Here is an 11,297-nt window from a genome sequence, read left to right on the forward strand (position 1 = left end):
ATCTCATATGCCATTCCTGTGCATGTACAGAGCCATTATTTTTAAACACCAAGCAAAGAGATTATGGATTAGCCTTAGTCTTGGCAATCCATGTAAATCTGATTTGCATCATATTTTACATACCAGACTCACAGAAACAGCAAAAAATTTGGATTTGACCCTTTTTTGTACTGCAAGGCTCTCTGCAAGGGACACAGACCCTAACACAGAGTTATCCTCTTATGCTTCAGCACCTTCAATGACAATTCAGACTTCAAATTTTAAATTAAACACAGCAATAGATATTTTTTTATATTATCCTAGTGAGTGATAATATATCATGGGGTGATTTAACCCGATGGAATCTTGACACATGTCTGCATATAAAAATATTTCTATTAAAATCACGGATAGAGACAGCATGGATGACAGCCACTTGAAAAAAATAAAATAAATAAAGCCCCAAAGCATTAAGGCCTTGTAAGGGACAAGATTACTTTCATCCTGCCACAGCATGTTTCAATTTAACCACTGCATCTCTCAGCACTTTTGGTTCATATTCTTTTACCACACAGAGACACAAGTTTGGTATACGCCCAGCCTTAGGAAGGGGAAATGGTATTTTGGGTCACCAGCTCCACCCACCCATCCACTCAACAAGGCTTTTGAAGTGCACCAGTCCCAAGCAGGAGCCAGAATACATTAGCCTGGGGTCAGGACGGCTTGGAGAGCCTGAGGCCAGGAGATATTTCAGGAGTTTTTTGCATCTAAGTGGCTTTGTCAGCAAGTCCCTCTCCTGCTGCCCACGAGGTCACCCTGCCCAGGGCTGCTGGCATGTCTGCCCCAACCATGGACACTAGCAGGCATTTCCTCAGCCCTTTTGTCATTGCCTTGAAGGTGGCAGACCTCCAGTCACTGCCCGAGTTCAGCAGCTCTTCACTGCTCCGGCTGAGACAGCTCCTCTTTGTCCCTTCTCACCTCCCAGCTATGCCAGTTTTTCTTTATGAGTCTTCCCAAGCCCACATGAACTGCAGCTCCTGTTACTTTGCTCTGTTCTCTTTTACCCCAAATCAGAGAGAGAGCTGCTCCCAGAGTTTTGTGCAGTAGAAGGATTTATTCTTATGCTGCACAAAACCAAACAGATGCTTCAACACAGGATATGCCCCAAAACACAATTTTTCTGCTTTGCTTCGACAGCCTAGCATTTATTTCCATATTCTTGTGAGGCTGGTATGTAAACAACAGAGAGTAACTTGCTGTGCTCAGGAGACCTTAAAATAAGAGTCCTATTTCTCTGTCCTCCTGGATCCAGTAAGTTATCCTCCTGAGGTTCAAAGAGTTTCTGGAACTCATAATTCAAAAATCCATGGAATAAAACCAGGGTTGCTGGTGATCTTTACCAACAGAAAAGTAGGTTGAAACTGTTCTGTTATTTAATAATTCAAATCCCAGTTGCCTAATTAAACAGACTTGCTACATTGCAAAAAGAATAAGGAATTATATATGCTCTTAGCTAACTTGGCCGATTAACATGAAAGCCTTTTCATGCTCCACAGGCATTTGGTCCAAGTAAAATTTTTGAAAACAGACTTAATACTGCACAAGTAAATCTCATGTAACAAAACCCTTGCTGCTCACAGGACTAGGGTGATGCAGCAGCTTGTCAGCATCCTTGTGCTTCCTGGGGCTATTTTGCAGGATGCACAGAAGAAGCAATGCCCAGCAGAGCATCCTGACAGGGCATTCAGTATCTCTTTGGACCTGCTCAAAGCTCAAGAAAATCAAATGGTCTGCACAGTTCCTCATGCCTGACATAGTCCCTGTTTGCAGATTAGATCTGAAAGCATCCACAACATGTGGAGGAAACAGAAGTCTCTCTCAAAGCACTCTGCCCTTGAGCTACAGAATATTTTCTTAGGGAAGAGCTGCAAGTACTTATTCAAGTCCACCTCGTCCTACAGCTGATCACAACCTCTGGATGCTCAAATTCCAAGCTATCATCCTTCCCCAGCTACCACCAAGGTCTCTTCAGGAGAAGTGCACACAGTGGGCTCAGGCAATACCTGCCTTGTTCTCCAAGGGCAGCTGTGTCAGATGCAGGCAGCTACCTTAACAGCGAGACCATGCACTATTCTGAGAGCTACAACAGCAGTATTTGACCTTGCACTGTTGCACAAAAACAATTCACAACAGCTGAGGGTTTTTTCAGAGCACTGGGGCATGTCTTCTCCTGTTCCAAGGTTAGTTAGGGATTCTTGTCCCTACGAAACACCAGCAGCCACCAAACCAGCCTCAGTCTGCAACTGCAGTCAGCAGCAAGCACTACTGAGACAAAGGGATTCTGTCAGTGATCTCCCTCCTCCCAGTTCAGCACCCTGCAGCACAAGCTCTGTGGATGCCCTTATCACTCTTTCTGGGACTGAGTGCTTGGGTATTGAATAACATCTTCCAAAGAGTCCTGCTTTACAGACATGTGTTCCCCACCCAGCAAGTGTTGCATTTAGGCTGGTGACACCAATACTTCCATAGCAAGTATTACACAAGACATCAGCTACATATTTTCTGAAGATCACAATCTCTACTCAACTGCCAGCTGTCTATGCAGACCACTCAAAAGCTATCTGGGTATGCTAAGTACAGATGACAGACCCGATAATAGTGTCTGAATGTGTCCAAGAGATTAAATTCCATCTCCATCCTGTTAATTTTGTCATTTGGTACCCCTCCAGACTGAGTGTTTCAACAACCAATTGGTAAAGAACTTCTATCACAAGATCACAAGTTTACAGGAAAAAAATCCTTTAAATGCTTTCTTGGAGTCACCAGGTACCTGAAGACATGCTACAGAGGTGTTTTAGTTGTTCTTTAAGTGGGAAGGCCAGTTCAAGAAAAAAGTGGCTGTGATTCCCACTACACTGATGTCCATTAACATCCTTTTAATCTGAAATGGGTGGGTGTTTGCTCCAGCTATTGCCTATCATCTGTTGCTCACCATGAGGCTTAGTGCTTCCAGCAGTGCAAAGAGCAGATCCCTATTCAAAAGCCTTTCAACCCCTTTTATACTTGCAAGATGAACAAGTATTTGTTTCCATAAACCAGAGCAGGCCTTGCACTAGAAAACAGAACAGGCTGCAATAGCGTACCACTCAAAACTGTATCAAAGGAAGATTAAACACATTCATTTTCATACTGACATGACCAATTCTTAAAAAAAAACCAAACAAAAAAAATCACTGGAAAACAAAATAAAAGTCCAATAAAGCCGAAGATTTCAATGTAATAATTATTTTTTGCTCACTTCAAAACCTCCTCCTTTCAATAAGTGGATACACAGAGGATCTGTGGAGCCTCTTGCTGTTGCCAAATCTGCATTTTTTGGACACATGGCGCTGTCAGGGTTTGTTCACAGAGTCCCTCTCCATACTCCATTGTTGGCTCACCCACCACTGAAATGCTGATCCCAGTCCTTCCTATGGCTGTGACAGAAGCTGAGGCGTGCTGGCAAGCGGACGCTTGGAAAGATGAATTCTCAATCAGATCGCAATTTCATTAAAGAACTTTTAAATAAAACAAACTCCAACATTTGCACTTCATAATTAAGTGGAAGCCAACCGAATTAGTGTCAAGACATGCCATAAGTGAAAGCATCCAAACCCTGGCATCCCTGTCACCTTAGCCAGCTCTGAAAGGAAAGCTCCAGCAACTTTCCACAGCAGACCCTGACACTACATCTCCTTGGGAGTGCAGGAGAAGCTGAGACATGCCAGGCTCTGCCTGCTCCCACTTAGGGCACAGGTACCCATTCCTGTAGTGCTTAAGCCATGGCCTGGGAGGCACAGCAACATTCCTGCTGTGGCAGCGGGCCAGGAGTGACTTCCCAGTGGCAGAGCAATAACCACTTGGTGCAAGACAAGCTCCTGCCCAAGCCCAGGGAAGCCAGCAGCACAGAGCAGTCCTGGGTTTCCCAAGAGGAATATTTCTGTGTACCCCACACACAGTACATGACATCGGCCCCAAGCAAGGCACTGCATGACTTACAGCTGACTTCAGCAGGCTTTAGTTTGATCCATAAATCCTCTAGACGCTTCACAAGAATGTTGCTCAACTCCCACTGCCTTCAGCCTCTCAAGAGGTAGACATAAATACTTAGCATTAGCATAGCTCCCCATGACTCATTTTTTCTCCTTTTTAAATATAGCGTCCTATAAATGTGGATACATTCTGAGCAATAAAACTCACATTGTTACTGTTCATCATGCAACCATAACAAAAATTCCTCCTGCCAGCTTTGGACAACTTCCTCCACCAAACTCCATGCACTGGTGACCCTCACATGGCTGAGATGGAGCAGTGGAAGCTCTGCTCCATCAGGCAACCCAGGCAGCACAGGGACCCAGCACCGTGACAGCAGTGTAGAGCTGGGCAGGAAGCTCCACCATTAACCCAGCCTCTCATATCAACTTTTAATTATTAAGAGGAGCAGAGCTGGCTCTGGGTAGAGGAAGAGCAGGGATTTGCCAGAGAGGAACAGTTTCAGTAGCTGAGAAGCAGCTTGTGCCAGCCTTGGGGAAGCCACTCACTGAAGAAGTGGTGGTGGAGGCATCTCTAGCTGGAGGATGTTCCCCACTCTTCATCTTCCCCAGACACACATCACCTCCCTCCCTCCATCACCAGGCTTGAGCTTGCTTCCTTAGAAAAGACAAACACACGTTGTCTAGCCAAGCAAATGCCACAAGCTGCTTCAGAAGCACCGAGGAAGAATCAGATGGGAAAAGCATGGACCAGAGCTTGTTGATTTTCATGGGAATTAAGACTGTGTGAGCACCCTCCTGCCTGTCCTGCTGCAGACTTTCTTGTGTGATCAATCCCTCATGCTGTGTTTAGCTTTACTGAAAACTTCAGTTCCGTACAAATGAGATAAATAGCAGGTCCCTATCTCACAGGTATGTTGCAAAATAAATAGATTTTGCATTACAAGTGTTACAGGAATGCTTTAAAACTTGCACAAGTATCAAGACTAATCCATCACTGCTCATAAAGAACCCTAGGACTGATAGCAAATTAAAATCTTACCTACACAAACATTAGAGTATGCAAGACTGTTTTCTTAGTTTATCTATTTCTGCTGATAACCATGTTTGCCCCAGTGACTTGAACGGCTCTAGTCACAAGCTGTTTCAGTTAAGTGCACCAAATCCTGGCTAGAGAAATACATGCTTTGCTCTGTCTACAACAACAGCTGAGACATCAGTCATCCTCTCAGCTGTCCTAAAGACATAGCTGAAAATACATGCCCATATCCATCCTGCTGTCAGGTGACTGAAATGTACACTTTTACCTCTTGAATTTATTTCCCACAGTATTTTTCTAATTGTTTCTCCAACACTCTTATTTAATATTTGAAATAAGTGGAGTGGCAGAGCTGCTGCTCTCATCCTAGAAACTGGAATTTTAAAGACAAGATAAACAGAAGCCTTTGCTTAAAACTTCCAGGAGTGTGTGTAGCTTAAAAAGCTAATGACTTTTTAAAATAATGACTAAACTCTGAGGAATCTAACTCCCAAAGTCACACAGGTAGTTTTGAATACGTTACTCTTTCAGAGTAATTATGCCATCAAAGTTCCAGTTGAAAGCTGATGAGCGTTACTAATATATGCTGATGAGAGAGCCTGAACGTGAAAGACCTTCTTGGTTTATTTACACTTCAGTAAATCAGAAAGCACACCAAGACTTATTTTCACGTACAAGAGTAACAGACCTGACCACAAGGGATATTTAAGGAGGTTAGCCCACAGCCCAGGGAGCAGGTTTACTGTAAACTGGCTGCAAGCTGATGCTGTTGTACTTGTTTTCACTGGAGATGATAGAAACTTGGAGCAGCTGTTTGGATTTCAGTGGACTAGCACCAGTCACTACATTAAACAGTGGTCTGGCCCATTACCTGAATCATTACAAGTCACCATTCAGATGCAAAATAGTCCCCAGGCAGTCCTCAGTGACATTTATCTCTAGACCAAGAACTAGGCAGATGCAGCCAAGAGCTGGGATGAAGAAAGAATAAACCATTTTTACCACCTTGCATAAAGTTATATATTTGGTACAACATTCTTTGCAGAAGCAGACCTTCTTGAAGAGAAGGCAAGGCAAGCATTGTGTTATTTGGAAGGAGGTGAAAGAGTGCCAGGAACTTTTTAAGCTGCTCTATAGTAGAAGAAAGTACAAGAAAGTCGTTAAAGATTTTACTCTTGAGCCTATCAATGTCAAACAAATTCCAGGGCTAACAAAATTTAGCCAAAAATTAACATGTAAATTGTACAAGCACTGAACATTTCTGCTAGTCAGTTCTAGCAGAAGAGACATAGCAGGAAGGGGAATCCCATCCAAGAACTGTCTCAGATACTTGGATACCTTCTGAAGTATCTCAGCTATATTTATGCTCCCAACACACTCCACAAAGAAATAACTTCTACTACTCCATTTTAGAAAGAAAAGTGGACTTAGTGAAAGGCAGGTTCATTGGAACCTGTAAGAGTTGCTGACCTTAGCCTACCTACCTTTGGGCAGGTTGTGACAGACAAAGTACCTGGGGGCAGTTTCCCATCCCTTCACCTAGCTCCAGTAATTGGCCTGGTGTCTCAGGTGGAACCTATCTGCCTGTGCAACACTAAGCACCACTCACTGAAAAAGCAGTGTCTGAAGCAGTAAAACTGCAGGAGAGTCAGTAATGAGTACTACAAGTAGAGCAAATTACTCAAAAATATTGTTAACCTCCCCCAACCCTGTCCCTACCCCTTCCCTCAATTGTTATTTCAGGAGACATATTTTTGTACAATTATTTCATTATCTAATGGCAAACCTGCTGCCTATTCTATCTCTGTGCAAGATTTCCATATATATTACTCCTCCACTGACATTTTCTCACACATACACATGCACAGATCAGCAATTGCTCCACTACATTCTTAAACAGAGAATAAAAGCCATAAATCTTAAAAAAAAAAAAAAAAAAAGCAAAAAAATTCAGCATCTGAAGTTACAGCTGTTCATTTATCCTCTCTGTTCAGAAAGAGCCAGTCCTGGCTTATTGCAGATATTTTTGAAGTAGACAGTGTTGCTCTAGATTTACTTTGGATACAGGCACTCAGGATGTGACCCACTGGAGCACCGGAACTTTGTTTCCCCACAGAGAAAAATACAACCAGTGACATTCAAGTAGAACAGGAGGGCTATTCTTCCCTCCCCAGTAAGTATGTTCTCTCAAGCACCCCTGTATGCCACAACAGGAGAAAGAAGCAACAACTCCACCAAGGAGTGGGCTAATGTTCCTCCCATCTGCCAGTCCCACGCTCATTCTGTTTTCACTTGGACCAAACCCTCCCAAGCCTTCTGCTTTATACCTCGTTAAATTTGGGTGCTCCATACAACAAAAATAATGTCATCCATCTTTGCAAGGTTACTTTCAAGGCACATTTCCATATCTTTTAACACCATTCTCTTCCTCAGCCCTACCTTGGAAGCCTGAAAATTAAGTCCCTATTTTTCACATTGAATCTGTCCCCTGAATACCAATCTACTTATTTATGACAGCAAAAGCTTATGCAAACACCTCCACCATGCAAAAACAGTCCCCTCTTCATTCCTGTGGATCCACGTTAATATTCTCCACCTCCGGAATCTGAAGTACTCCCTGCATTGAGAGCTGCACATTCCCATGCTGAGGTGCAATCCCTCCTAACTCCTCCTGCACAGGTAAGAGAGCTAAAGGATGAGTGGTCATGGAAAAGTTACAATGCTGAGGCAAAAGCAGCTCCACAAAGTGTAGGGACAGTGACTGAAGGCCCTGCATGGCTCCAAAGGCTGAGCAAGTCTGAAGCGAGGAGCCACCAGAAGTGACAGCTTAGCTGAAGCAGTGACAAACAAATAAACCAGGCAAAACCAAATTATTAAGAGTGGTCAAGCTGAAGTCTGGAGCCTAAAACTTTTACAGGGCATACTGATTCATCCTAATGAACTGACTCACCTGGAGCCAGTAGGGATGCCAGGCTTGGCGGCTGTGGGTAGAGGTTCTTGGCATGAATCCAGCTACAAAAAGGACTTCACACCCAAGGAAGGAAGATAAAAATGAAAGAGCAGAAATGAATAAAGATTAACAGTATTCCTCAAAGAGCCTTCTAGAATAAGAGAAGGGAGAAGAGCTCCTGCTCAAATGTTGTCAGCCCTGAAACACCACTAGGAGCACATGGTGCAGCTAATGGGCCCGGGAGAACTTGGGTACAGGACACTGCAGTTAAAGAGGAGCCTAAGAAACCCAAGCACAATGACAACTATAATGAATCATCACATCCATTTTTTCCTATATCCACCTGCCTTACATTGCCTTTGCCAATGACAACACCAGCTCAAGTGTAGGACTCATCCTCCTCCTTCCAGTCCCCAAATGCCATTTGTTCACCAGTGCCAAAAAAATGGGTGGGGAGAAGGAAGAAAATCCTTTCTAACCACCTTCTTCTGATACAATGTTATTCCTCCCTAGTGTTAGCCTCAGTCCCACGTTAAGAAAAGAACATCCAAAGCAACACCATACCAAAATGTTCCCCCCAAAGAAGGCAAGTTTAGTTTCTGCAATTCTTAGCATTCTCTGCAAAAAATTTGGAGCTTGTGAAAACACCCACCAAAAACTTCAATAAATAGAACTTCCTCTCAGATAATTACTGAAAAGAGGTGCTGGGCCAGCTCTGACCCAGCTGCTCTGGTTCAGGAGTGATGCTGGTGGGGTGTTTGGCCCTCTGCAATCTGGGTATACACTCCATCATATTGGAGTGTATTGCATATTGGAGTATATTGCTCCTCCTGGAATGGAGGAGCAAAATCAAAGAAAGACAAATTGATGCAGAACTACAATATGAAGCTATTCATACCTATTTTTTACGTACACTATTATTTTTAAGGAGATGCTGTCAGCTTGGAATTTTCAGACTTCAACAGCTAGAAAGAAATCTTACCTCTCTTAGGCAGTCTGAAGCTCTACTACAGAGAGTTTTTCTTTAAAGCTGTTACTTCGTGCAATTTCCTTGCCACACCCCTTGTTCTTTCTCTTATCTTTCTCCTAGCCTTTCTTAAATTAATAGACCCCGTTTTTGCAAATTCATTTTAACAGATTCAGAGCAAGAGACAAGTACCTTTCATAAAGAAAAATAACAGTTTTAGGCATTTGAAATGCATCTCTCTTATGCAAAAAGAGCCTGAACTCACCCAGTAATTTCAGAGTGAAAACTCAGAAAGCACATTTATAGCTGATACAACTATAAAGTTGATTCACTTTTCTTAATATCAACTCTTGTATGAACAACAGTTTCCAGGTAAGATGTACATAAACATTTCCAGTCAATAGCATCCCTTTAAGCCTGCCGACAAAATCGGAACTTAGATGATTTAAGCTACCTGAGGACTTGGTGGCTTAGATTTTCGTATTTCCGTGGCATTATTGGAGATCACTGCCAGCTGACAGTACTGAAGGAGCACTGGAGCAGAGGAGTGTAGGATGCTTGAGAGTGATCCACTCGAGGTCTAACACTTAACTTGCTCCTCAGCTTGCAGCCAGAGTGGCTTTATCTTAGTTTCTCTGTCTAGGAAGCAGGGCTTTATACGTTGTTTCTAGGGCTCTTGAGCCATTGATTAAAGTAAATAAACAAAACAAAAAAAACCCTACATATTTTCTTTCTAATCCCCAGCAATCCCAATCACAAAGTCTGAAATATCCTTGTCCTATCTGCGGTTCAGTTTGTTTTCTTAAAGCAGAAAGTATAAAAGCAAAGTAAAAGTAAAGTAAAACCAGGAAAAAAAACCAAAACAACAAACCAAAACCCAAACAAACCCAAACCCGTACCTCCTCCTCCTTTCTCTGTAATTGAAGATAGCATCTCTATCCTTCTAAAAGTTATGGAAGTTTATACAAAGTACTCAGTGATCCAAGGGCAATTTTAACTTAAGATAAGAATCCTCGCCATACCCAGATCACATCCAAACACACCCGGGGTAGGAAAGTAAAATAATACTGCGACTCTGAATCTGTCGCGAGGGGAATAACCCCCGGCACAAGCAAAACCCAACAAATCCTCAACTTACAAAGATCTTCCATTACACCGCGAAACTCAGAGCGGCCCCTCTCCCCAGCGCTCAGCCCGGAGAAGGCACGGACCGCACGGCGCTCCGACCATTGCGCCATACATTCCCTTTCCCCGGCTCTCGGCGGCGCAGGGACCCCGAGCCCCCCGCAGCCCGCCCGCCGCACGGAGCCCCCGTACCGTCCGTCCCTTGCCCGGCGCCCGGCGCTGCCGCGAGCGGCGGCTCCGCGGCGACAGTCGGCGACAGCGCTTTCTTCCCGACACCGAGCTGCGGCCAGGGAAAGCGGCGGTGCCCGGGGCGCGCTGCTCCCGACGGCGGGGCTCATGCCAGCGTGGGGCGCCGCATTTCAGCGGGAATCGCTGTGGGGAGAGGAAAGAAGCAGAGAGGGAAGCCCCGCCGCGGTTACCGCCGGGTGTCACGGCGGTTCCGCCCCTCCCGCGGGCTTGTCACGCGTGGAGCGCCGAAAGTGCGCGGCGCTGTCCCGCGGAGGACGGGCGGAACGCGCCCGGGTTATTGTTTGTTCGGCCGTGTCCCCCCGCCCCGCTCACAGAATGGAGCGGCACCGCTCCGAGCCCGCTCCCCGCCCGCTCACCCGGGCTGCGGGGCCGCGCCCTCAGCGCCCGCCCTGAGGCGCCCGCGGCCCCCGCGCGCTGTGGCCCCGGCGGCCGCGGCAGCGCAGCCCGCGCCCGCCATCCCTTATATCGCCGCGGCGGCTGCTATAAATAGCCCGGCCCCGCCGCCGGGGGCCGGGCCGGGCGCCGCCGAGGGGGATTCGCGGCGGTGCGGGGACCCGCCGTCACCTGCGGCTCGGGGGCTCGGCCGCGATGGCCGCTTGGGCCGCGCGTGGGTGCCGCTGTCCGGCGGGCGCGGCGGCGGCGCGGCTCCCGGGGGCCCGGGCCCGCCGACCCCCGGCGCGGCAATGGGCCCGTCCGCCGCCGCCGCGCGTTAAGGTGGAGCGGAGCGGGGCGACAGCGGCGGCGGCGGCACCTTAAACGGCTCGGGCCGCTCCCCCCGCCCGGCACCCCGGGCCCCACGGGGCTGGGGCTGAAAGGGAGCGGACCGACCCTCCGGCCGCGGGGTTCGTGCAGCCGCCAGCGAAGAGGAGGAGGAGTAGGACAGTAAAGAGCCGGTTGTCTGATGGACGGGGCTGCAGCCGGAGGGCACGGACTGCTACAAGCGCCGTTCACGCCGCA

The 11,297-nt window shown here is 46.5% G+C and overlaps 1 protein-coding gene across 5 annotated transcripts in view; it reads right to left on the reverse strand.

Annotated features, from left to right (window-relative positions):
- Positions 1 to 10,788, reverse strand: part of MRAS (muscle RAS oncogene homolog) — a 38,306-nt gene extending 27,518 nt beyond the window's left edge. For 2 of the 5 annotated variants that reach the window (XM_084209296.1, XM_084209295.1), the window contains exons 1-2: positions 10,697 to 10,788; positions 10,284 to 10,463 (exon numbers count right to left, since the gene is read on the reverse strand). Coding sequence is in view for 1 of the 5 variants with exons in the window: in XM_084209294.1 (XP_084065420.1) it covers positions 8,000 to 8,053 (54 nt within the window). In the remaining 4 variants the exon portion in view is untranslated. Of the gene's footprint in view, positions 1 to 7,999; positions 8,074 to 10,283; positions 10,551 to 10,696 lie in introns of those variants that run through there. The other 3 variants (XM_084209294.1, XM_084209297.1, XM_084209298.1) reach the window with 3 other exon arrangements.
- Positions 10,789 to 11,297: the final 509 nt, after the last annotated feature.

The sequence above is a fragment of the Fringilla coelebs genome, assembly GCF_963513975.1.
Source record: "Fringilla coelebs genome assembly, chromosome: 7".
In the NCBI taxonomy this organism is placed as follows: domain Eukaryota; kingdom Metazoa; phylum Chordata; class Aves; order Passeriformes; family Fringillidae; genus Fringilla; species Fringilla coelebs.